This window comes from Dromiciops gliroides, chromosome 3 (genome assembly GCF_019393635.1).
Source record: "Dromiciops gliroides isolate mDroGli1 chromosome 3, mDroGli1.pri, whole genome shotgun sequence".
NCBI lineage: Eukaryota > Metazoa > Chordata > Mammalia > Microbiotheria > Microbiotheriidae > Dromiciops > Dromiciops gliroides.
Genome location: NC_057863.1, coordinates 652,416,034 through 652,441,254, shown reverse-complemented (window position 1 = coordinate 652,441,254; position 25,221 = coordinate 652,416,034). Strand labels below are relative to the sequence as shown.

Sequence of the window (25,221 nt, the reverse complement as noted above, 5' to 3'; positions counted from 1 at the left end):
TCTCTATCAGTTATGTGGAAAGTGGTGGACGTATAACATCTCAGTCCCTTCCAGCCTTAAGTCCTATCACTTATCTTCTGATGCCACGGCTCCCTCTCTCTAGAGCTGTTTATTTTATTAAAAGACTGGGTCACGCAGATATTTTCTTGGGGCCCTTCTAGCCCCAACAGCCTGCATCTAGGAGTTTGGAAGGACCTGCCCACAGCTCGGGCAGCTGAACAAATGAGGGAAGGTTGGCCAAGACCCCTCTGGCACTGCTTCTCTCGGGCACAACCTTTTGCCTTTTATTAACTTGCTACTTCTCTTCTCCAGTCCAGCTCAACACACCTGGAGGCGCCAGTAATGGATTGAATGCTCAGGGCTTCACTGTCCATTTTCCCAGGATGCCCCATAGTTGAACCACTGGGCTCGAGTAATCTTGGAAGGACAGAACTGGATCCTCTCTAGATTCAGGTAAGGAGGCAAGATGTGGTATGGAAGGGGGAGCAGGGTGTGGAATCAGTAGGCTTGGGTCTGATTCTTACTACCTTAGTGACCTTGTTAGAGTCATTTCTTGCTGATTTTGTTTCCATATATGGAAAATGGGAATGATAATAATTGCACTACCTATCTCTCAGAACTGTTTGGAGGAAAACTTAAAATAAGATAAAGTCAAAGATGAGATTTGAACAAAGCACCCTGAGAAAAATGAATATAGGAGAGATCACTTCCAGGTAGGCTAAGGGTTAAGGTTAGAAGCATGGGGTGCCAATTGAAGAAGCTGCCCAGAAGTGGCAGTCCTGAGCAGGAGCTTGAAAGGGGGAAGGATTTTAATAAAGAAGTAAATACTGAGAGAATTCCTATGCTTCGGCAATTGTCAGTGTGAGTACTAGCCAAGAGAAAGCAAAATAAGATAGAGAACAGCTCTGTGGAGAGGGAATGAACAGATGGATGAAGATGCATTTATTAACTGCTTACCATATTCTAGAAACTAGCAAAAGTCTTGTCCTACAAAGACAGAAGTGAGATAAGTCAGTGCCCTCTGGAAGATTATAGTCCAATAGGAGGAAATGACACAGAGATGGGAGTGGTATCTGGAAGGAAATTTTGGATTGGGTAGTAATTGGGATGATGAATTGGATTGGAGATCCTGGGAAAATGCTTCCCTCTTTCAATTGTCTTTCCAGAAGAAAAGCTAATGTTGATTTGATGATTGACAGTAGCCAAAGCAAGAAAAAAGAACAGGAAGGAGTCATGGACATTGCAGCAGGAAGACTTGGTGGGGGGCTGGATGGGACATGAAGGAGAAGCCTGGTCTAGGAGACCCCGGATATACTGGGCTGAAAGTGTAAGAAAGAACTCATTCAGTGATACTGAAAGCCATTCTCCCAAGGGCAGGAACATAAGTATTTTAAGGAGAATGTAACAAGGATAGAAAGATAGATTAGAACAAAATGGTGAAGGATCTCAAATACAAGACTAAGAAGTCTCTATTTTGTCCTAGGGAGACCAGGGGAGCAATGACATTCTTGTTTTATTTTTTCAGGTTTTATGGCTATGTTTTATTATTTACACTACAATCATACCTTATCTATACCACATGTGGTTTCTACCAGCTCCCCCCTGCCCATATATCCCCACCTTATAACCAAGAAAAACAGTTAAGGAAAATGAACTTCTAGTACATAGTGACCACATCTATCAGTATATATGCCATTTCACCTAGACCCCCACCCCTCACCCCCACAGGCAAACCTCTCTTCAGAGGAGGGATTTGTATTTTGACAGCAACCATCTGGAACCAATCTTAACCAATCTTAACCAATCTGCTACCATCTTCATCCTGCTGCATTTTAGTTGTTTCATTGACATTGTTGTCATCACCACGCATATCGCTCTGTTTGCTTTGATGGTCTACATCAGTCCATATCAAAGAAAGTAGCATGTTGCAATGGAGAGAGGAATGGATTCAAGGTCATAAGACCTGGGTTCAAATCCTGTGTGTCTCTAGGTGAGTCATTCTACTTCCCTGGCCCTCAGTTTCCTCAACTGTCAAAAAGAGGAGGGTTGGAAGAGGATGACCTTGAAGGTCACATCCAGCTCCAAATTGATGAGCCTATATTTGAATCCTGGTCCTGGTGCTTACAAGATGGAGGCCATAGGAACTAGTCACATCCTCTTTCAGCCTCAGTTTTCTCAGCTGTCGAATGAGGTAGGTGAACTAGAAGAATTCTAAGGTCCTTTCCAGCCCAAAGTCAATAATCCTCTGATCTTGTACTTCTTTGAATCTCTCATATTCACCATTCTATATGATGCATTAATATGCTACTATATCGACAACTACAAGGTAGTCACCCAATCACTAATTAATAGGTGTTTATGGGATTTTTTTAGGGAGTGGGGGTGATACTCTGAAAGTCCTACTATCAATATTCTAGCAAAACTTAGGGCATTTCTTTCTGCCATTGACCTCTAGGTATTACACGTCCAGTAGGAAGATAAATGACTTTTAGATTACTAACTTTGAATGATTTCATGATTTTTCTCACCAAATTCCAAATTGCTTTTCAAAAGGGTTGGAGCAGGGGCGGCTGGGTGGCACAGTGGATAGAGCACCAGCCCTGGGTTCAGGAGGACCTGAGTTCAAATCTGACCTCAGACACGTGACACTTACTAACTCTGTGACCCTGGGCAAGTCATTTAACCCCAGTTGCCTCACCAAAAAAAAAAAAAAAGCACCTTCTGTGTGTGCAACAAAAAAGGGTTGGAGCAGTTCACCATTTCTCCAGTGGTGGGCGAGTGTGCTTACATTCCTAGGGTCTTTCAAACACTGTATTTCTGTCTTTTGTTATCTTTGCTAATTTACTGAATTTCAGGTAAAAGGTCAAAATGTTCATTTTAATTTCTCTTACACCTTGTCGGTCTCTCTTTTTAAAGTTATTATTGGTGGTTTACAATTGTTCTTTTGTTCACAAGATTTGGGGGCTAGAGGGCTGGGCTTGAATCTGGGTTTGAATCCTACCTCAGACACTTACTAGCTAGGTGACCCCAGCTGGGCAAGCTATGCAACTTCTCTCCATTTTACTTTCCTCATTGTAAATGAGGGCATTGTACTCCATGAACTCTAAGGTTCCTTCAAAGTCTGACATTGATCATCCTATGAGTGTTGGGTATGAAGCAAGAGACCTTGTATTTGAATCCCATCTCAGCCACTGGTGGGACTGTGGGCAAGTCACTTCCTTTCTTTGGGCCTCAGTTTCCTTTTTTGCAAAACAAAATGTTTGGATTATAGGACTTCTAAAATCCCCACCTGACCCCGTCTACTATCCTGTGATGCTATCTACTGAGATCATTTACCCACAGAGGGTTTCTGAATAGGAGAGTCACATAATCAGACTTGTGAGTTAGAATATTTTGGCAGTTCTATGAAGAATAGTTGGAGACAAGAGTGTGGCTAAGGATCTAAACTAGGGCACTCTCTATGCAAGTGGAGAGGAGGAAATGGAAGCAAGAGATGTTGGGAGAGAGATGAAGAGCAGGCAGTGGGGCGTGTATCTGATTGGATGTTGAAGGTAAGGGAGAGGGAAGAATCTGATATGATTACCAAGGTTTGAAGCATAGAATGATGAAGGTGACCTTAGAAGAAATAACCACAGTTGGAAATTGGGTGGGTTTAGCATCAGGGGAGGAAATATGATTTCCGTTTGGCATATGGTAAGTTTGAACGGCATGAAGGACTCTTTTTTTTTTTTTTTTGCAGGGCAATGGGGGTTAAGTGACTTTCCCAGGGTCACACAGCTAGTTAAGTATCAAGTGTCCGAGGACGGATTTGAACTCAGGTACTCCTGAATCCAGGGCCGGTGCTCTATCCACTGCACCACTTAGCTGCCCTGAAGGACTCTTAAGGGATATTCAGTGAGCAGATGGAGATGCAGGACTGAGGGCAAGGGGAGAAATTAGGGCTGGGTAGAGTTTGTAGACCTCTTCAGAGAGGTGATAACTACAGGCATGAGAGGGGATAAAATTCCCAGGGGAGACTATGCAGCAAAAAGGGGCAGAGGGTCAGGGAGAACCTTATAAGGATATTCATGGAATACTACTACTACTACTACTACTACTACTACTACTACTACTACTACTACTACTACTACTACTACTACAACTGCTGCTGCTGCTCTTGGAGTAGAAGGAAGATAAATCAGGGAGGGAGGAGAAAGAGAAGATGGGGAAAGAGAAGGAGGAAAGCCCCCAGAGCTGAGTCAAGGGAGACAATGGAAGGTCACAGACTTAGAACTGAAAGGGAACCACCTTTTACAGGGGGCAGAAGTGACCCTCAGAGAGGTAAAGGGACATTGCCAGCTAATAAGGGTTAAATGGAAGATTCAAACCCTTTGGCCTCTGACTCCAGATTTAGCAATTTGTAACAAGACAGATTCTGGCTGTTTTCTCGTGACTCCGTGTGGCCCTGGGCTAAACCCAGGGCATTTTGGTGACCTGCCCCATGCAGAATTCCTGGGCGGGCTTTGCCAGAGGTCTGAGACCTTTTAAGAGTCCATACATAGCTTTGGTGAGATAGTAACCAGAAGAATGGGAGCAGTCACTGGCATTTGAGAACCACCTCAGAAAAAGGAAGATCCCGAGGGTCAAAAGAACATTGGGAGGAATAGCTAGGTGGTGCAGTGGATAGAGCACCAGCCCTGGATTCAGGAGGACCTCAGTTCAAATCCCATCTCAGACACTTGGCATTTACTAGCTGTGTGACCCTGGGCAAGTCACTTAACTCTTGGTGCCCCGGGAAAACAAACACACACACACACACACACACACACACACACACACACACACACACACACACACACACACACACACTGGGTTTGAAGTTCATGAAGTGTCCCTGGAGGGAACTGGGTATGACTCCTGAAGGAGCCCCAGTGTGAAGATTGCTAATGTACCTTTGTGTTCTTCTAGTGAGAAAACGGGATCATCTGAAGGACAGCAAAGTCCACAAGGCCTCACAGAAGTGCTGGGGTGCCAAGGCCTAGCAGGGTTCATGGAGGAAGTCTCCATGGAGGAGGTGAGTCTCAGGAAAGAGATGGGAAGGAGGAGGCTCCTGAGCCACCTTGTAATAGAGGGGCTTAGGGGAGGAAGGGGTGAAGGCCACTCCTGATGGACGGTGGGAAAAGATTTGTAAAGTCGAGGGGTGAAGTGGCCGGGATAGAGTTGTGATTTCATTGGTATAAGAAGCTTCCTAGATGAGAAAACTCCCTTCACAGATCAAATCAGGTCTTTCTCTGCAATTCATCACCCAAGAGAGTGGCCTAGAGCACAAAAAGGCTGTGACTTACCCAAGGTCACACAGCCACTAAGAATCGAGTCAGAACACAAACCCTGGTCTCACTATTCGCTCTGCCCCACCCCTGACTCTCCATCCCTTTAATAGGTCCTAGAAATCAAATCACTGAGTATTACCAATAACACCTCACCTGCACAGATTGCAAAGCTCTTTGCCAGTGATAAACTTTTTTTTTTTTTTTGGTGAAGCAATTGGGGTTAAGTGACTTGCCCAGGGTCACAGAGTTAGTAAGTGTCACGTGTCTGAGGTCAGATTTGAACTCAGGTCCTCCTGAATCCAGGGCTGGTGCTCTCTCCACTGTGCCACCTAGCTGCCCCAGTGATGAACTTTTGAATGAAATGGAGCAAACATTCTTTGGCCCCTTTTCATAGATGAGGAAACCAACTTAAAGAGAGGGAGGGACTTACCCAAGGTCTCCTAGCTTTCTGCTTCTTGGACTAAGACTCTGCATTAAATGACACCCAGCTTTAATGCAGCTATGTGGGAAAGCTACTAGCAGGAAGGGTCAGTGCCGGCAGATGTTTCTGGCTCTCTGTACCTCTGTCTGCGTCATCTGCCTATCCTCCAGGGTTCCAAGAATCTGAAAGCGTTTCAGATGCTGAGGTCCAATACAAGCACCATGGAGCACAAGACTCAACGAGCCAGCTTTATTGAGGGGGCACACTTAGGATATGAAGGGCAGTCAGAGAAGATGGTGGAAACAGGATAGGCTCCCCTGTGAATGGAGTATTCACACTAGCAAAGTCTGGTGAGTTACCGAGTATCCTTATCTGGATATATCAGGACTAGGCAACGAGGGAATCATTCAATCAGCCAGTAAACATTGTGTATGCAATGTGCCAGGCACTATGCTAAGACCTAGAACAATGTGCTAAGTGCTGGAAGGAAGTCAAGAACCTGGACCTGGGGACTAGCAGTCATTGGTGCTAGTGAAGGGAGCAAAGACACCCAGAGAATCGGAGGGTAGCTGATAGTCAAACCCCAAACCAGTGGAAAAGTGGGCTTTGGCAGTTACTAACAAACTTGAGATTCTCTCCCCCTTTGACTTTGTTTAGCAGGATGGCAAAGAAATGGGGATAAAGGGCACAGGGTGAACTTGAGAAAAAGCACATACATTCTCAGAGACTCAGTTTCCTCAACTGAGAAAAATAGTCTTGAAATTCATGAATTCTAAGGTTCCTCAAAGCTCTGATGTTATAAGTTTTTTCTTTCTTTTGTGGGGCAATGGGGGTTAAGTGACTTGGCCAGGGACACACAGCTAGTAAGCGTCACATGTCTGAGACTAGATTTGAACTTGGGTCCTCTTGAATCCAGGGCTGGTGCTTTATCCACTGCACCACCTAGCTGCCCCCTTGTTCTAAGTTTGAAAGCCTCTTAATGCTCTGACATTTTGTCTTCTGTGCTATAATGGTCCTTCTAACTATATTATTCAATGCCCCAAGCTCCTTCCCAAATCTGGCATTCTCCATTATAAGGTTCTTTCCATCAATGTTATATGTTTTAATAATCCTTCCTGATCTAGCCATATGCCATCGATGCCACAGACACAGCCATTGTCTCCTTCTGAAACCACAGAATTGGAAGATGACCGTGGCTCAGATGACAGAAGGTGAAGGTGAACTTTGAAATTTTTTAAAGTCCATAGACCACTGGTTAAGAATTATAATCTATAGGGGCAGCTAGGTGGCACTGTGGATAAAGCACCAGCCCTGGATTCAGGAGGACTTGAGTTCAAATGTGACCTCGGATTCATAACACTTACTAGCTGTGTGACTTGGGCAAGTCACTTAACACTTATTGCCATGCAAAAAAAAAATTATAATCAAAGCATTTTTTTGAAATTATTACTACTAATAGCCAACTTGGTTTTTTTGGTGAGGCAATTGGGGTTAAGTGACTTGCCTAGGGTGACAAAGCTAGTAAGTGTTAAGTATCTGAGGCTGAATTTGAACTCAGGTCCTCCTGACCAGGGCCGGTGCTCCATCCACTGCATCACCTAGCTGCCCCAGCTAACTTTTTTAAAAAACTTGTTTACCTTTAATGTAATGAGTACTATAAAGTCAGAGAGAAACAAATTTTAATTAAAGAACTACAACTTTGATTTTGGTGTATTTGTCACATTTTTAATTGCTTAATTAGACACATAATTTAAAAACTTATGCTCAACAGGAAAACTGGGTAAACTACCCCCTTCACGTGTGTGTCAAGAACACCAGAGCCTTGAGTAGAAAGTTTGGTGTGGAGGTTTCCTCACTTACATCATGGGGTGGGGGGGAGGGGATTAATAGCTAATATTTGTATAGCAATTTCTATGTGCCAGAAACTGTGTTCAACATTTTACAGTTATTATCTTGCTGGATCCTCATAACAATCTTCAGAGGTAGATGATATTTTTATCCTAATTTTACAGTTGAGGAAACTTAGGCAAACTGAGGTGAAGTGACTTACCTAGAGACACATATTAAATGTCTAAGTCTAGATTTGAACTCAGGACTTTGAGCCTAATGCTCCTTTCCTTGTGTCACATAAGACTTTACAGTTCCACTCTGGCCTAGAGGAACCACTTTTTTTTTTTTCAGGGCAATGAGGGTTAAATGGCTTGCCCAGGGTCACACAGTTAGTTAAGTGTCAAGTGTCTGAGGCTGGATTTGAACTCAGGTCCTCCTGAATCCAAGGCCAGTGCTTTATCCATTGCACCACCTAGCTGCTCCTTCCACTCTGGCCTAGAAAAAAATAAATAGAACCTTTTGAATTTTATGTATTTTATTTTTCACCTCACTATATTGGTCAAGGTTCTCCAGAGAGGAGAAGAGGAGGGAATAAGCATTTATAAAGAATCACTGTGCTAAGCACTTTACAATTTGATCCTCACAACAACTTTCTGAGGGACATGATATTACGATCCCCATTTTACAGGTAAGGAAACTGAGGTAGACAGAGGCTAAATGACTTACCCAGGATCACACAGAATGTATCTGAGGATGAATTTGAACTCAGATCTTTCTGACTCCAGTCCCAGTGTTCTGTGCACTGTGGCCCTCCTAACAGCCTCAGAACATGCTTGTCAATTGCCTCGGTAGCTAACAGACCATTAGGGATGGTGCTGGGCCTGGGATTTCATTATCATAGGGAACCCAGAACAGATCAGCACCTTCCCTATGACTCAGATAAGTGAGGTCCCTAGAGCCCAGAGGACTTATGTCACTTGAGATGGGTCACAGCATCTATGGGGCTCAGAACTGAACCCAGGTTTCATGTAGCTCAGGAATATCATGGTCCGGAGTGACTCTATGGAATGTTGCTTTTACAAGGTCATTGGTTTTTCTAACAACCAGCTTTAATGGCTCACTTACACAGAGGGTAAACCTGAATATTAGAATGAATGGTTACAAATTGCCAAGAGTCCATAGTAGGGCATACTGAATAGGAATATGGGGAACTGGCAATCAGACTTTATGAGGATTGGTTCTAAGAACTGGCGACCTTTAGAATTGAGAAGGGAGGAACATTGTCGGAGTCCTCAAATATTACAAAAGGGATTAGATTGTTTCATATGGTTACATAAGGCAGAGAGAGGGTAAAATTTATAAAGGGGAAAGTACCTACAATTTTATCAGCTTAAAAGTGGGCATTGCCTTCTTTGGGACAGCTAGGTAGTGCTCTAATGGATAGAGTGCCAGGCCTGAAGTCAGGAAGACTCATCTTTCTGAGTTCAAATCTGGCCTCAGATACTTACTAGTTATGTGGCCCTGGACAAGTCACTTAACTGGGTTTGCCTCAGTTTCCTCATTTGTAAAATGAGCTGGAGAAGGAAATGGCAAACCTCTCCAATATCTTGACCAAGAACATGAATGAACAAGTGAGATAGTTAACACTCATTTTAAGTCTTCAGTTGGTGGCCAGATTACCATTTGTTTGTTAGAGGGTAGTTTGGCAGAATTCAGCCTGTATGTCCTCTGAAGTCCCTTTCATGTCCCACCTTCTGATTCCATGATTTTGCCTAAGAATCATTGTCTCATAGGAATCACAGCATTGTAGAGCATCTGAGTGGGATGAGGGTTCAGAGATTATAAAGTCCAAATCCTACCTGAAGAAATATGTTCTCCATGGCATCCTTAATGAATCATCACTGAAAACCTCTGGAGAGGGAATTCCAACTACTCTTTGGTAAAAACAGTTTAACACAACTGATATCTACCCAGTCCCATAACTCCTCTTTTTCTTAGTTTCTTTACCTGTAAAATGGGAGGGATTTTACTTTACTGAGCTCACAAGGTCGTTATCAGGAAAGCCCATTGGAAAACTCCATATGTTGGGGCAGCTTGATTTCACAGTGGATAAAGCACTGGCCCTGGCTTCAGGAGGACCTGAGTTCAAATCTAGCCTCAGACACTTGACACTTACTAGCTGTGTGATCCTGGGCAAGTCACTTAACTCCAATTGCCTCACCAAAAAACCCCCAAAAAACCCCAAAACAAAACAAACAAAAACCTCCATATGTTGTAGAAATGAGAGCTATGCCTGGCCCTTTTCATAAAACGTGGGCACCCTGTTTAGTCTTCTCCTACAGTGGGCCACCAGCCATCACGGGAAACTTTGTGCTCTTTGTCCCTAGCCTGGAAGACATTGGGAGGAGGCCAACATGACCCGGGTGCAGGAGTTCATCCTGCTGGGCTTCTCAACGAGGCCAGACATACGTGGTGTCCTCTTTGCTGTCTTCCTCACCCTCTACCTGCTGACTCTCTTGGAGAACACCATCATTATCTTGCTCATCTGGAGCCATACAGAGCTCCACAAGCCCATGTACTTCTTCCTGGGGAACCTGAGCTGCCTGGAGATGTGTTATGTCTCAGTCACTATGCCCACCCTGCTGCTGGGGCTGTGGTCAGGGTCTTGCCGGGTCCCATTCACATCCTGCATGACTCAGCTCTTCTTCTTCATCACACTCATCTGTGCTGAGTGCACACTCCTGGCCTCCATGGCCTATGACCGCTATGTGGCCATCTGTCATCCTCTCCACTATCCAGTACTCATGAGGCCCCAGGTCTGCCTCATGCTGGCCGTGGCCTCATGGATGGGCAGCCTTAGTGTCTCTGTGATCAAGACAGCCTGCATTGCTGGGCTCTCCTACTGTGGTCCCAATGTCCTCAACCACTTCTTTTGTGATGTCTCTCCTTTGCTGAACCTCTCTTGCACCCATGTAGCACTAACTGAGCTGGTCGACTTCATCTCAGCCATCGTCATCCTTTGGGGTTCACTACTGGTTGCCTTGGCTTCATACACGGCCATTGGGGCAGCTGTGGTGCGCATGCCCTCAGCTGCTGCCCGACGCAAGGCCTTCTCAACTTGTGCCTCCCATCTCATTGTGGTTGGCATCTTCTATTCAGCCACCATCTTCATCTATGCCAGGCCCAGCAGAATCGAAGCCATGGACCTCAACAAAGTGCTGTCTGTCATCTACACAGTGCTCACACCCATGTGTAACCCCATTATCTACTGCCTGAGGAACAAGGAAGTCCAAAGTGCTTTGCATAAGACTCTTCACAAGTTTGGGATTAGCCAGAGCTCTGATAGCTAGAGATTCAGATGGAAATTATATAGCTGCAACATTCTCCAATAGCCACCTCCTTCCTGTCTTCCCTGTCCCTATCAATGCCACCAGTGTGCTCCCAGATATCTGGACTCTTAACCTCAACATTATCTTTAGGGCCCCCATTCCTTCCATTTTCTACTCACAAACAGTTACTAAGTCCTATCACTTCTTTGATATCTATAAAGATCTGTGATCTAATTGATAAAAGTATTTCCTATACCCACGGAACTAACAATCTATCGATAGCTCTTCATTTGATGTAATTCATGTCCAAGCCTTTCCATAAATCCTCGGACACCAACCAAACATGCTGAATGAAGATTTTCTTTGCTACTTTTTTATCTTATCTGGAAATGATTGGAATAGTCAGGCTGCTCAGTTCTCTTTAACTGTCCAAGCAGCCCACCTTCTTTGCCCTCAATTTACATTTTAATGAGGTCTGAGGCTCCCCGTCCTATGCACAAGTCACCAACCACATCCTTATCTATCTTCAGAAAAATCTCCTGTCATTGGCCCCTCCTCTAAGCCCCTCATTTCTTAATTCCTTTCCTTTTTTTTTTTTTCGGGGCAATGAGGGTTAAGTGACTTGCCCAGGGTCACACAGCTAGTAAGTGTCAAGTCTCTGAGGCTGGATTTGAACTCAGGTCCTCCTGGATCCAGGGCCAGTGCTTTATCCACTGCGCCACCTAGCTGCCCCTCTTAATTCCTTTCATTGCCCATTGCCTCAGTCCATTTCTCTTCCATCACCTATTTGTCATGAATGCAATATACTTTTACATATGTGTCAAGATAATGGAATGTGATAGATGAAATTTAGCAGATACTCAGAGGCCCACCTGGAGACTGGTTTAAACTGATTGAATTGGATAAGGTAACTGACTGCTGACTGGATTACCGGTTTACTAGATTGTAAGCACATCTGGCTGGTACTTAAGGGCACTTAAGAAAGGAATTGTTCTCAGAAGCTAACATCTTTGAACTTTGACCACCTTCGGGTCCAGTGAACCAATGAATTTGAATGACACTCGCCAATCGGCTTGAAGAACCTCCCATTTCTGGGAGGGGAACAGGAAGGAGGAAGCGGACCCCCTCTTTGGCTGCAAGACGTCAGTGCGGTGGCAGAGAGCTTCAGAAGTGGGAGATTAGGAAGGCTAGGATTGCCAGGTTATAGGCAATTTGTTCTCAATCTTTCTCTTTCTTTTACTATTTTTCAATAAACCCTTAAAAAACCTAAACTCGTTTATCAGTAATTTTAGTCAGTTTTCTCCCAAAACTGTGGGGGACAGATTAGAACCCACATTTAGAATTTTAAATTACACACGTACTTGGTGGAATTGTGTGCAGAGGTTATGTAACATAGGCTGAGTCCTCCATATATCCCCTGGATATGTGGATCGATGCAATGCTGACACTGTGCTGGAGACTGAAACACTGATCAAACCATTGGTGCTTCCTGGGGGGGGGGGGGGGCACGGGACATGAACAAACACAAACATTTATTAAGCACCATCTGTGTAATGAACATTGTCCTAGATCCTGGGCAAAAATTCGAAGTTTCTAGAATCACTCAGAGTTGGAAGAGACTTCGGATGTGACTTAGTCCAACACTTAACAAGACAGCGATCCAACCAAAAAGAAGAAGGAAAAACATGGTCTCCGCCTTCAAGGAGTTTATCATCTAGTCGAGAGATAACAACAATAACAAAAAAAAAATGTTGTTGTCATTGTTGCTGAATAATTTACAGATGTGTCCTACTCTTCATGGCCCAACTTGGGGTTTTCTTGGCCAAGATACTGGAGGAGTTTTCCCTTCCCTTCTCCAGGTCATTTTACAGATGGGGAAACTGAGGCAAACAGGATTAGGTGACTCGCCCAGGGTCACACAGCTAGTAAATGTCTGAGATCAGTTTTGAACTCAGGAAAAGGCGCCTTCCTGACTTCAGACCTGATACTCTTATTTGTTGCAACACCTAGCGGCCCCCCCCCCAATAACAATAATTAATAATAATATTTACATAGCACTTAAAGGCTTGCAAAGTGCTTAGCACAAATTATCTCATTTGATCATCAGTCATCATACATTTATTAAGGACTTATTATGTGCAAGGTATTATACTAGCTGAGAATGCAAAAGTAAGAATAAACTCTTACTACTCTCCCAGAGCTTACATTCTAGTGGGGAAAGCAAGATTTCACATATAAGTGTCAACAGAATAAATACAAAATGAAAGCAAAGTAGCTTTGAAAAGAAGTTCACTAATAACTGGCAGAGGTGTGCGTGAGAAGGGGGTCAGCAAAGGAATCGTGGAGAAGGCGGTAATTTGAGCTGAGGCACAAATGAAGAAGGAAAGTGTTCAAGGCAGGGCAGCTAGGGGGCGCAGTGGATAAAGCACCGGCCCTGGATTCAGGAGGACCTGAGTTCAAATCCAGCCTCAGACACTTGATACTTACTCGCCATGTGACCCTGGGCAAGTCACTTAACCCTCATTGCCCTGCAAAAAAAAGAAAAAAGAAAAAAAAAAGCATTCAAGCAATGGGGCACTGAATATACAAAGACAAAGGGATGGGAGAGGTGTGAGAACCAGCAAATAGGTCAGTGTGGCTAGACTGTAGAGTTCAAGGAGGGAAATCATATGTAAGAAGACTGGAAAGGTGTCAAGTTCCCAACAGAGAAAACCATACTAAACAACATTTTCTATTAGGTAAATTAGAGATGTGTGAAAAACAAAGTGAGAAAAGATAAAATCAAGACCACATGACTTTTCTTGGTGTCAAGAGATCAGCAACCTGAAAGTGTAGGAGACAGAGGACTAAACAGGCATTATTATTCACAGGCAGAAGTGAAATTTCAAGCACATATGTGCTTGTGTGTATTCACACATATGTGTTTTTGTATATGTGTGTTCATACGTACGTACATACATACATACGTACATGCACGCACACACAATCAGGTGGTGCCATGGTACATAGAGCACCAGGCTTGGAGTCAGAAACACTTATCTTCCTGAGTGCAAATCAGGTCTCAGACACTAACTAGCTGTGTGACCCTGGGCAAGTCACTTTACCCTGTTTGCCTCAGTTTCCTCATCTGTAAAATGAGCTGGAGAAGGAAATGGCAAATCACTCCAGTATCTTTGACAAGAAAACCCCAAATAGGGGCACAAAGCGTCAGACACAAATGAACAAAAATATATGTGTCTATGTGTCTATATATGTATATTTGTATATATGTATGTATGTATGTAAGTACATATACCTACCTATCAGTGGGAGATTACACAGAGAAAAGCCCTTTTCAAAATGTAAAGTCTAGGGGGCATCTAGGTGGCACAGTGGATAGAGCACTGGCCCTGGATTCAGGAGGACCTGAATTCAAATCCGGCTTCAGACACTTAACACTTACTAGCTGTGTGACCCTGAGCAAGTCACTTAACCCCAATTGCCTCACTAAAAAAACAAAAAACAAAAACAAAATGTAAAGTCTTGTAAAGGCATGGAAAGATTTCGACTTTCCGTGAAAAGGAAAATGAGGGGGCAGCTAGGTGTCACAGTGGATAGAGTACCACCCCTGGATTCAGGAGGACCTGAGTTCAAATCTGGCCTCAGACACTTGACACTTACTAGCTGGGTGACCCTGGGCAAATCACTTAATCCTCATTGCCCTGCCAAAAATAAAAAACAAAAACCCAAAAAATGAGGAAAATGAAGTAAAAGTGAAGGAAGATGCTAACTTCAGAGAAATAGATATGAGTGGAAATAAACATAGTATGGTCTTACATATATGTGTATGTGTATATGCATATAGAAATCCATGTATGTATATATATACATGTGTGTGTGTGCGTGTGTGTATACATATCTATCCACACTTAATTATATGGCCTTCTTTAGGATGGGGGGAAGGGATTGGGAAAAATAATAAAGTTAAAATTACACAGCAAACAACAAAAGAAACCCGACAAAGAAGCAAAGAGTAGCTGGGCAACTTTAAACGACAATGTGTAGTACTTATTATATAGGTTTTCTAGAAATGGAAATTTATTGCTTTATATTGAATTGTCTCCTATGTTCCGCTGTGTACATGGCAACAGTTTTTCTTTTCTCTTTTTGTCCTTCAGTTCATAATGAAAATAAATGAATAAATAAAAAACAAAAAGTGGAAAAATCAGAATTATTTTTAAGATTTCCCCACTGCTAAACTGTAGAGGTTAAGGAACTGAAGATGGAATCATGAGCACTGGCTAAGAGAACAGAGGATAATTAGGCAGTAAGAGTAAAAGAATTTGGTGACAAGAATGAGAGTGCCTTCCGATAGCATTTGTAAGACCCTCTGGTAGAAAAGACAAGACTAGTTCTTTTTTTGCAGGGCGGGGGGGGGGGGGTGTGGTTTGCGGGGCAATGGGGGTTAAGTGACTTGCCCAGGGTCACACAGCTAGTAAGTGTCAAGTGTCTGAGGCTGGATTTGAACTCAGGTCCTCCTGAATCCAGGGCCGGTGCTTTATCCACTGAGCCACCTAGCTGCCCCCAAGACTAGTTCTTCTTGAACCTCCAAGACAGAGGTTGCAATGGACAGAGATCAGGGAGATTGATTTCGAGTGGATGAAAAGCAAAGCAAATGTGCTTTCTATCCCTTAGGGCCACTCCATGAGGAGCAGGCTCCCAGGGAGCAGTGGGGCTCCCTTCCCTGGAGATTTCCAAGGACAGGCTGGATGACCAGTTGTGAAAGTTGTCATAGAGTAGATTTTTGTTCAGAAATGGATTAAATGAGGCTGGAGGTTTCTTCCATCACCAAAATAATACAAATTATATACGTGTTTGTATAGGTCTGTCTCATTCTTTCCAAGAAATCAAGTCTAAATTTTTTTTTGTAGCCTTTGTTTGAGAAGGGAAATTATAAAAATAGTTCATATCTCTATAGAACTCTTAGGTCACCATAACACAAGACCAATGAGTGAGTTAGATAGTATAATTGTTGTCCCATTAGAGGCAAGGAAACTGAGGTTCAGAGAGGTGACACATTCAGGGTCAGAGGTGGCATCCAATCTTGGTCTCCTAACTCCAAAACCAACAGTTTTGGGGCTTTGTTTGTTTTGGGGTACACCACACAGGAAAGATGGCTTGGATACACAAGGTAGGGCATTCTTGATGCAACTGTGAAATGAGTTCCTGGGTAGTAAAACAGTCAAATGTTGGCCTGTGGCTTTTTGGCAGCAAAATTAGTTAAATCACAGTGTAAGGGAAATAACTGGCAGAATGCCCAGGATGAGTCCAAAAATTATTATGTCCCCTCTGGGGACTGAGGAGAAGGAGGAAGAAGGGGAGGGGGAAGAAGAGGAAGGGGAGAAGGAAGAGAAGCAAAGGGAGGGGGGAGGGGGAGAAAGGGGAGGGGAGAGGAGGGGAATAGGAGGAGAAGGAGAAGGGGAAGGCTAAAGGAGGGAACAGGGGAGATGGAGGAGAAGGAGGAGGAGGAGGAGGAGGAGGAGGAAGAGAAGGAGGAGGATGAAGAGAAGAAAAAGAAGCATTTATATAGTATTTACTATGTGTCAAGTACTGTTATTTTTATTCTACCTAACAAAGTAAATGCTTTGTTACTTTACAATCTGCTTTACAAATATTAACTCATTTGATCCTCACAACGAGGCAGACAGAAGTTAAGTGACTTGCCCAGGGTCCCACAGATAGTATGTGTCTGAGACTGGATTTCAACTCAGGTCTTCCTGAGTTACTTCCCACTGAAGTAAAGGAAAATCCCTGGTGCAAGAAATCAATATTCTCCTACTTAAATCTGACTTATTCTCTAAGGCTCATTCTTTCATTTCTTCAGGGTGCTGAGAATCCCATATATTCAGGAGAGGGGTACAATCATTGGGCCTCTCCATGATTCTTCTGGGCCCCTGAAGTTCCCCTTTCCCTGAGTTTCAAAAGGAACAAACTTTTTCATCTCTCTTACTCAATGCAAACAATATAGGGGGACTAAGGGAAAGGAATAAACGTTTATGTAGCAGTTACCGTGTGCTAGGCTCTCTTCTGATCACTCTACAAACATGATCTCATTTGCTTCTCACAAAAACCTTGAGAGGAAGATATTGTGATTACACTCCTTTTACAGTTGAGGAAACTGAGGCAAACAGAGGTTAAATGACTTGTCAAGGGTTACCCAGCTAGTGTCTGAGGCTGGATTTGAACTCAGGCCTTTCTGACTCCAGGCCCAGCACTCTATCCATAGAGTGCCACCTCTACATAGAGTTAAAAAAGGGGGCTTTTGTTAAGAAAGCAATAATGGAAGAAAATGATCACAGGTCTCCTTTTGTAATTACAAAAGACATATGAGGCCTACACCCAAATGATCCTCTTCTTAGCTTCTCTGAGAATATGTCTTGGCATTTTAAATTTGACCCCTATGATTCCTCCCACTCTCATTTCTGTAAGGGAGGAGGTCACCACAAACTCTGTTTATCAGTCACTGGAGAATAATGGGTCAATAATTGCTAAGTATAACAGTGTGCCCCCAGTTCTGGAGTTCTGTATTTTTGTTTTTGTTGTCTCAGTCATGTCCAATTCTTTGTGACCTTTTTTGTTTTTTTTCCTGGTAAAGCTACTGGAGTGCCTTGCCATTTCCTTCTCCAGCTCACCTTAGAGATGAGGAAAGTGAAGCAAACAGGATCATAATTGACCTGCCCAGGGTCACACAAGTATCTGAGGCCAAATTGGAAATCAGGTCTTCCTTACTGTAGGCCCAGCACTGTATCCACGGCACTGCCTAGCTTCCTTTGAAGTCCAACATAAGGTCCATGAATGAAAGGAATGTTTAATTTCTATCTTTCCCCCCTCAATTCCTCAGAACAGTGCCTAGTGCAAAGGTCACAATTAATCATCTTTTTTTAAAATCATCTTTATTCTTGTAAACCGTCAATAGAAAAAAAAAATCACTCCCAAGAAAAGCATCAGCAGTGTCCTCTGGGTTTTGAGATGCAGCACTATTTTTACCATTTTATCTTTATTTTCCTAGCATCACTTTTTAATTTTTTTTGGTGAGGCAATTGGGGTTAAGTGACTTACCCAGGGTCACACAGCTAGTAAGTGTTAAGTGTCTGAGGCTGGATTTGAATTCAGGTCCTCCTGAATCCAGGGCCGGTGCTTTATCCACTGTGCCACCTAGCTGCCCCACTTTTTAATTTCTTAAGAAGAGAGGTTAGACTTGCTGTATTTAGCCTGAAAGAACAGAACGTAGAAGCAGTTTGTGCAAGATGCAGAAAGATAAATGCCTACTTGGTGCAAATCCTTTGTATGCATCACATTTATTTAAAAGTAGTCATCTGTCTTTGGTGGGGGTGGAATGTGAAGGGTTCTCCCTCAAGAAAGTACTTCAATCAAAGGCTGGATACCTTGGAATAGAGATTCTTTATCGGGAATAGGTTGGAACAAATGGCTAACAGAAATCCTTTCCAACTCTGAAATCCTGTGAATTCAGTGAAATTCTAAACTCAAAGGATGTTTATTTTTTTTCAAGTTTCCACGTTCTGTTTCTCATCATTATTTAGTTCCAATGCTGTCACTTTAATGTCTGAAAATGTGGTAGGTACAACTTCTGAATTTTATATATAGAGAGATAAATTTCTATATTGATTTAGATAGATTTCCATATAAAAACATTCATACATTTATGTATATGTATACATGTGAAGTTCTCTATGACCTGTGATACAATTTTGATGTGCTATACATTTTTGTTAGTAACATTTAAATGTTTTTTTTTTGGCAGGGCAAAGAGGGTTAAGTGACTTGCCCAGGGTCACACAATTAGTAAGTGTCAAGTGTCTGAGGTCGGATTTGAACTCAGGGCCAGTGCTTTATCCACTGCGCCACCTAGCTGCCCCCCAGTTATATTTATACTTGAAAAGAGGGCGTATTCTCTGTTTCTTCATTTATGTTCTTGCTATTTTTGTTGTTCAGTTTTAGTTATGTCTGATTCTTCATAAATCCCTTTTGTGATTTTCTTGGCAGAGATACTACAGTAGTTTGCCATTTCCTTCTCCAGCTCATATTATAGTTGAGGAAACTAAGGTGAACAGGATGACTTCTTCAGGGTCACATAGCTAGTAAGTACCTAAAGTCTGATTTGAACTCAGAAAGATAAGTCTCCCTGCCCTGGCTCTCTATCCACTGAGTCACCTAACTGCTGTATTCTATATGCTTTAAAAATCATACATCCATCCATAATACACACATATACAATACACACATACATACATACATACACACACATGCACACATAATTAACATGGAGGGCAGATTGGTTGGGGGAGGCAGATTGAGGTCGAGGAGACAAATAAGAAAACTTCCACGGTGGTCCAAGGAAGAGTGACTGAGGGTATTAAGCAGATTGTTGGCTATGGAAGTAGAGAGAGGAGAACAGGGATTAGAGATATTGAGGACTGAAATGACAAACATGAGAAATTGATTGGGTGCGGGGAAATAGAGGGGAGATTACAGATGACTCCTAATGGTACAGTTCTGGATGACTAGAACTATGATCATGTTCTCAACAGAGATACAAAAGATAGGAAAGGCAATGCACTTTTAGAGAAAGATAATGAGTTTTATTTTGGAGGTGTTAAATTGAAGGAGGCTATGAGATATCTAGAAGCCACTTGATGATGTGGGACTGGGTCACATGAGAGAGGGCTCACGTATTAATTGTTGCCTTGTGCTTTTACCAATACGTGGTGGCCATTTCCAGTCATCCTGATCTATATGTTGCTACTGGACCCAGATGACTCTGTAGGAGAGAGTGAAACAGGTGACTTTCTACACCCCTGCCTCACTGAAATTCAATTCACTACAAGTCATGACATTGCCTCCCTGATGTCATGAACCTCTTCAAGAATGAAGGATAAACAGGGGGTGGCTAGGTGGTGCAGTGGCTAAAGCACCAGCCCTGGATTCAGGAGGACCTGAGTTCAAATCCGGATTCAGATGCTTGACACTTACAACTGTGTGACCCTGGGCAAGTCACTTAACCCTCATTGCCCTACCCACCCTCCAAAAAAAAATGAGGGATAAACAACAACAAATAATAACCAATATGCAAACCCCCTTTTTTTTTGGATGGGGTATCTTTCATTTTTTAAAAAATATTGAATCCTATTTTGATACAAATATTACCATTTTCTGCTTTTTCATCTTGTACTTAATATTTTATACTAGCTATTTAATTTATTCTCTTTTTTCTTTTAGCAAAAGGTTTTGCTTTCCTATAAGCAATGTATTGATTGATTTTTTTCCTATTCTGTAATTCTTTTAATAATAGGATACAGGCCATTCATATTTATTGTAATAAGTGGTACATTTTATTTGTTTTCAGTCATTTTCTTCTTATAATTCTGGATATTTGCCTGAGGAAACAAAAAATATACCATAATAATTTGTAACTCTTTCAAAAAATACAACTACTAAAACATGTCATTTATATATTATCTTTTAAAATTTATTTAGTCATTTTTCTTGAGGCTTAACCCCTTTTCTGTTGTTGAAACAGAAACCTTGCCATTGGAGTTTTCATTTCTAATGCTTATCCTCACTTTTATTATTATATTTAACATCCTTATTAAATATATTTATAATACTAAATAAAATTTTTGCTATCTTAGTAGACTGATTAAAAATCATTATCAAATAAAAAGCCTAGACATCATATTTCAAGAAATTATCAAGGAAAACTGCTCAGATATCCTCAAATGAGAGGATAAAATAAAAACTGAAAGAATGCACTGACCTTGACTTAAAAGAGATCCCCAAAATGAAAACCCCCAGGAATATTATAACCAAATTCCAGAGCTCTGAGGTCAGAGAGGAAATATTTCAAGAAGCTAGAAACTATTCAAATACTGTGAAGTCACAGTCAGGATAACAAATCAGCAATGAATATATGGTATCACCCTTATGAGTCCTAGTCCATATTACCAAGTAGCTTCTGGATAGGCCATAGTCGCCTTAAATTTAATGTCTCCAAAATAAAACTCATTATCTTTCTCTAAAAATTCTTGTGGGGGGCAGTTAGGAGGCTCAGTGGATAAAGCACTGGCCCTGGATTCAGGAGGACCTGAGTTCAAATTTGGACTCAGACACTTGACACTTAATAGCTGTGTGACCCTGGGCAAGTCACTTAACCCTCATTGCCCTGAAATAATAATAATAACAATAACAACAACAACAATAATAATAATAAAACAACTCTTGTGGCCACTTTCAGCTCTAAGAGTCTATAATTTAAGAATGATGCTGGTGTTCTGAGTAAACTTCAACAAAGTTAAATTAAGGATCATTTTCTCTTAAAAAAAAACCCATAACATTTTTTTTTTAAACAGGGAGTAAACCTGCTAATAAGATGGGCCCAATGAATGCCTCAGTTGATCAAAAGATCTGGAGATAGAGACTCAGTTCCTTTTTTATGCAATTAGAACAATGAAGAGAACAAGGTAGATGGGGAACTAATACAATTGGTTACAGAGTTGATGACATCATGAGCCTTAGGATAACATGATCAGTTCCAGAGTTGAGGCATGGTTGGAAATTGGGAATGAAATGTTCATTGTTTGAGTCCACTTGCAAGGTTAGATATAGTGGGGCAAACTTCTTTGGAGAGCAAACCAGGCATCCTTGAAGGATAGCTCAGTGGTGTAAAAATACTAGACCAGACTTCCTGGTATCCACTTGCACCCTCCCCCCCCCCCCAAGATAATAGATTTCTTTGAGGAAAGAATAGAACAGTAATTAGCAAAAGAATTGGCTTTCTAAACTGAACTCATTACTGGCCAGCTGGATTTCTGCACTAAAGTTGAGAAACAAAGAACCATGACTTAAGCAGTTATAGGACAAAGTTATAAACAGGATCAATAAAAATGATGCATCATTGATTCAATCTTCTCACTGGAAAGCAATTTCATTGCCCTTGGTCTCTGGATGTTGACTACCAGTGGTCCCACTCCCCTCCACTATTTGTCATTACCAAAAGCCAACCATTAGGGCTCAAGTTGTCTTCGATCCCCCTTTCTTCCTCTTCAGTACCCTCCACAGGGCAGCTTTCACCTCTTTGTTCCTCAGGCTGTAGATGATGGGGTTGAGCATGGGCGTGACAAGGGTATAGGACAAGGACACCACTTGCTTGCTCTCAGGAGAGTAGCTGGACTTGGGCTGGAGGTGGATGACACAAGCTGTACCATAGAAAAGAGCCACAACAATAAGGTGAGCAGCACAGGTAGAGAGGGCTTTATGGCGCCCGGTCGCCGAGGGCATCCGCACAACAGCTGCCAGGACGTGGCCATAGGATACAGAGATGAGAGAGAAAGGCACCATCATGACAAGCACTGTGGCCACAAGAATATAGGCCTCAAAGATAGACGTGTCTGCACACACCAGCCTTAGAAGGGGGGCCACGTCACAGAGGAAGTGGCGGACCCCTCGGGGGCCACAGAATGGGAAGTGGAAGAGCCAAACGGTGAACAGCAGGGAAACCGGGATGCCCGTCACCCAGCATGCCACGGCAAGAAGGAGACAGAGCCTCTGGCTCATGAGGACCCCATAGTGCAGTGGGTGGCAGATGGCCACGTAGCGGTCATAGGCCATCACTGTCAAGAGGAAACACTCTGATGTGACACAGGACAGGATGAGAAAGAGCTGGAGGGCACAGCCTAATAGGGAGATACCCCTTCCAGCCACTAGGCTTTCCAGCATTCTGGGCACAATGTCCAAGGAGAAGCAGATCTCCACCAGGGCCAGGTTTCGGAGGAAAAAATACATGGGAGTGTGGAGGGCAGTGTCGACCACAGTCAGGAGCACAATGAGGCCATTCCCCAGCATGGTGATCAGAAACATCCCCAGGAAAAGCACAAAGAGAAGAGACTTCAGCCTGGGAACATGGGAAAAACCCAAGAGGACAAAATCCTCAACTGAAGATTGGTTGCTTCTTGCCAATTTCACAATGGGGTCCATAGTGTCCACCCCTTCCCGAAGATCCAGGGTATGTAAGGAAGTGATAAACTCAAGAGTACAGCAGGACCTTGTTCTAAAAATAAGGAAAATCCACTGAGAAACAGGACTGTGCTCTTTCTATACAAAAGTTATCACAATTGTAGGTCTAGGAAGAGAATTCAAATCTTGGCTCTGAAATTTATCAGCCATATGACCCAGTCAGGTTAATTCTACTTTGTTGAATCTCGTTTTCCTTAGAGGTAAAGTTACTTAATGCAGATTACTTAAATTTTAAGTGGGAGAATCAACATGGAATAGACCAGAAATCTGACTCCAAATGCAGTGATATTTCTAATGTATCCTATGGCCTTTGTCACTGCTGGGTTGATGTTCTTTTCATTAGGAAAAGAGATGACAAAGCATCAGTGATATCCTTATGATGACAGAGGAAAGTGAGTAATACCAGCACATTCAACGGACCTCCAAGAACAAACTTATGCAAGTACCCAGCACAAGAGTTAAGCAGTATGGACTGACATGGATACATACAATCTGCAACACTGGAGAAAAGATCCAAATCATTGAGATCACATACCTATTTGAGTATCTTAAGTAAGGGGTAATTAACATTTTGGTGAAACGTAATTCCATGACTATGGATATTCTATTTATTCTTGAAAATATATTTTTTTAAGTCTTGAAAATCACAACTGCTGCCTCCTCATAGATTATTTAAGTTTCCATGACCAAAAAAATTATAACTCTGTAATGAACCTTCTGGTTCTGATGAGGCTCTTCACACTTTACGAGGCTGGTGCTCTGACAATAGGCACAATCAGATACCAAAATCTATACTCAAAGCCTTTGTAGTTGGGTGGGATGAAATGGATTATGGACGTCATTGTCATATTCTTCAGAAATGAGGATTCACCTCTTGTCCCACCTGCTATGGTAAGACTCACCTGACTCCCTTAAATATAATTTCTTTTTCTCTCCTCCTCAAGTATTAAGCATGCAACTTTATATTTCTATCTTGTACACCTATTAGATGGTAAGCATTTTGTTTATTCATTTGTTTTGTTTTTGCAACCTCCACACTTTGCATAGTCTTCCACATGATGGGTATTTAATAATTACTTTTTTTGCTGAATTGTGTTGGAGAATCACTCCCATGCCAAGATGAGTCACTAAAAGTGGACTTTTTTTTTGGTGGGGCAATGACCTTCCCAGAGTCACACAGCTAGTAAGTGTCAAGTGTTTGAAGCTGGATTTGAACCCAGTTCCTCCTGAATCCAGGGCTAGTGTTTTATCCACTGCAACACCTAGCTGCCCCCCAAAGTCAACTTTAGTCAATGTTTTTTTTTTATTTAGTGAGTTTGTAAAAATTCAAATTACTTCATATTTAGTTGTCTGTGTACATATTTTCTAACTCCTTGAGAGCACAGAAATTTTATTTTCATCTTTCCATGTTCAAGACCTAACATGAAGGTTAGAAATTCTCAGACTGGCAGAATAGACTTGTAATGTGGGAGAGAGAAATGGGCACTGTATTTCGCAGTCAGAGAACTTGGATTTTAATGCTAATTCTGTCATTTAATACTTTTCTGGCCTGGGCACAACTTAATGTCTTTGAGCTTCAGTTGCTTCGAAATGAGTGATTTATCCAGAATATGCTCCAGGATCTCTTATACCTCTAGTTAATATGAATCTATAACCTCAGAGGTCCCTTGAAATGTAAAGGTTTTGGGTACACCAGCTGAGCAATCTGTAGCAAATCATCCTCTTCAAAAATTAGCATGGGACCTGAAATTAATTAGTATCTCTTAGTTACCCATAACAGACATTTCACAAACATATCTAAGAATTACTGAGAACTAATTACATCTCAACTCATGCTACTGCTTAAGGAAATGAGGAACATAATATTACCTCCTTCTTTGAAGAATGCACCATGATGTGATTTATTCCTTATTGTATAATAAATCTTGTGTAAGGAAGTGCTTCCACTATAATCTAACTCCAATGCCTTCTCATACTATGAAGTGGGCAATATATATTGTATGTACAAAGCTCTTTGCATGCTGTTTCTCCATTAGATTGTGAAGTCCTTGATGCCAAGGACTTTTTGCCTCTCTTTATATCCTTAGCAATGAGCACAGTACCTTGTACATAGTAGACTCCAAATAAATGCCAATGAACTTGACTCTCAAAGGCTCTGATGATCAAGTTGGCCATGTCCTTCCAATCCTAAAAGGTTTGGGGCATAAATCTGATTTTAGACCCTATCATTTGTCCAAAGAGGACTCTAGGTAAAAAATGAGAA

At 42.2% G+C, this 25,221-nt stretch overlaps 2 protein-coding genes across 2 annotated transcripts; one reads left to right on the top strand and one right to left on the bottom strand.

The window, feature by feature from the left end:
* Positions 1 to 9,641: 9,641 nt before the first annotated feature.
* On the top strand, positions 9,642 to 10,910 carry LOC122748294 (olfactory receptor 5-like). Its single transcript, XM_043993957.1, has 2 exons — positions 9,642 to 9,686; positions 9,969 to 10,910. Exons 1-2 carry the CDS (start codon positions 9,642 to 9,644, stop codon positions 10,908 to 10,910), a joined length of 987 nt encoding a protein of 328 aa, XP_043849892.1.
* An 11,046-nt stretch (positions 10,911 to 21,956) lies between these two features.
* Positions 21,957 to 22,919, bottom strand: LOC122748293 (olfactory receptor 10A7-like). The gene has a single exon (XM_043993956.1). The coding sequence runs from the start codon at positions 22,917 to 22,919 to the stop codon at positions 21,957 to 21,959; it is 963 nt and encodes a 320-aa protein (XP_043849891.1).
* Between the last annotated feature and the right edge of the window lie 2,302 nt (positions 22,920 to 25,221).

Bases quoted from the DNA above. Each gene is read 5' to 3' on its own strand.
- LOC122748294 (XM_043993957.1), top strand. From the start codon at position 9,642: ATGTTGGGGCAGCTTGATTTCACAGTGGATAAAGCACTGGCCCTG. The intron at 9,687-9,968 runs GCTTCAGGAGGA...CATTGGGAGGAG, and splicing joins TGGATAAAGCACTGGCCCTG to GCCAACATGACCCGGGTGCA.
- LOC122748293 (XM_043993956.1), bottom strand. From the start codon at position 22,919: ATGGACCCCATTGTGAAATTGGCAAGAAGCAACCAATCTTCAGTTGAG.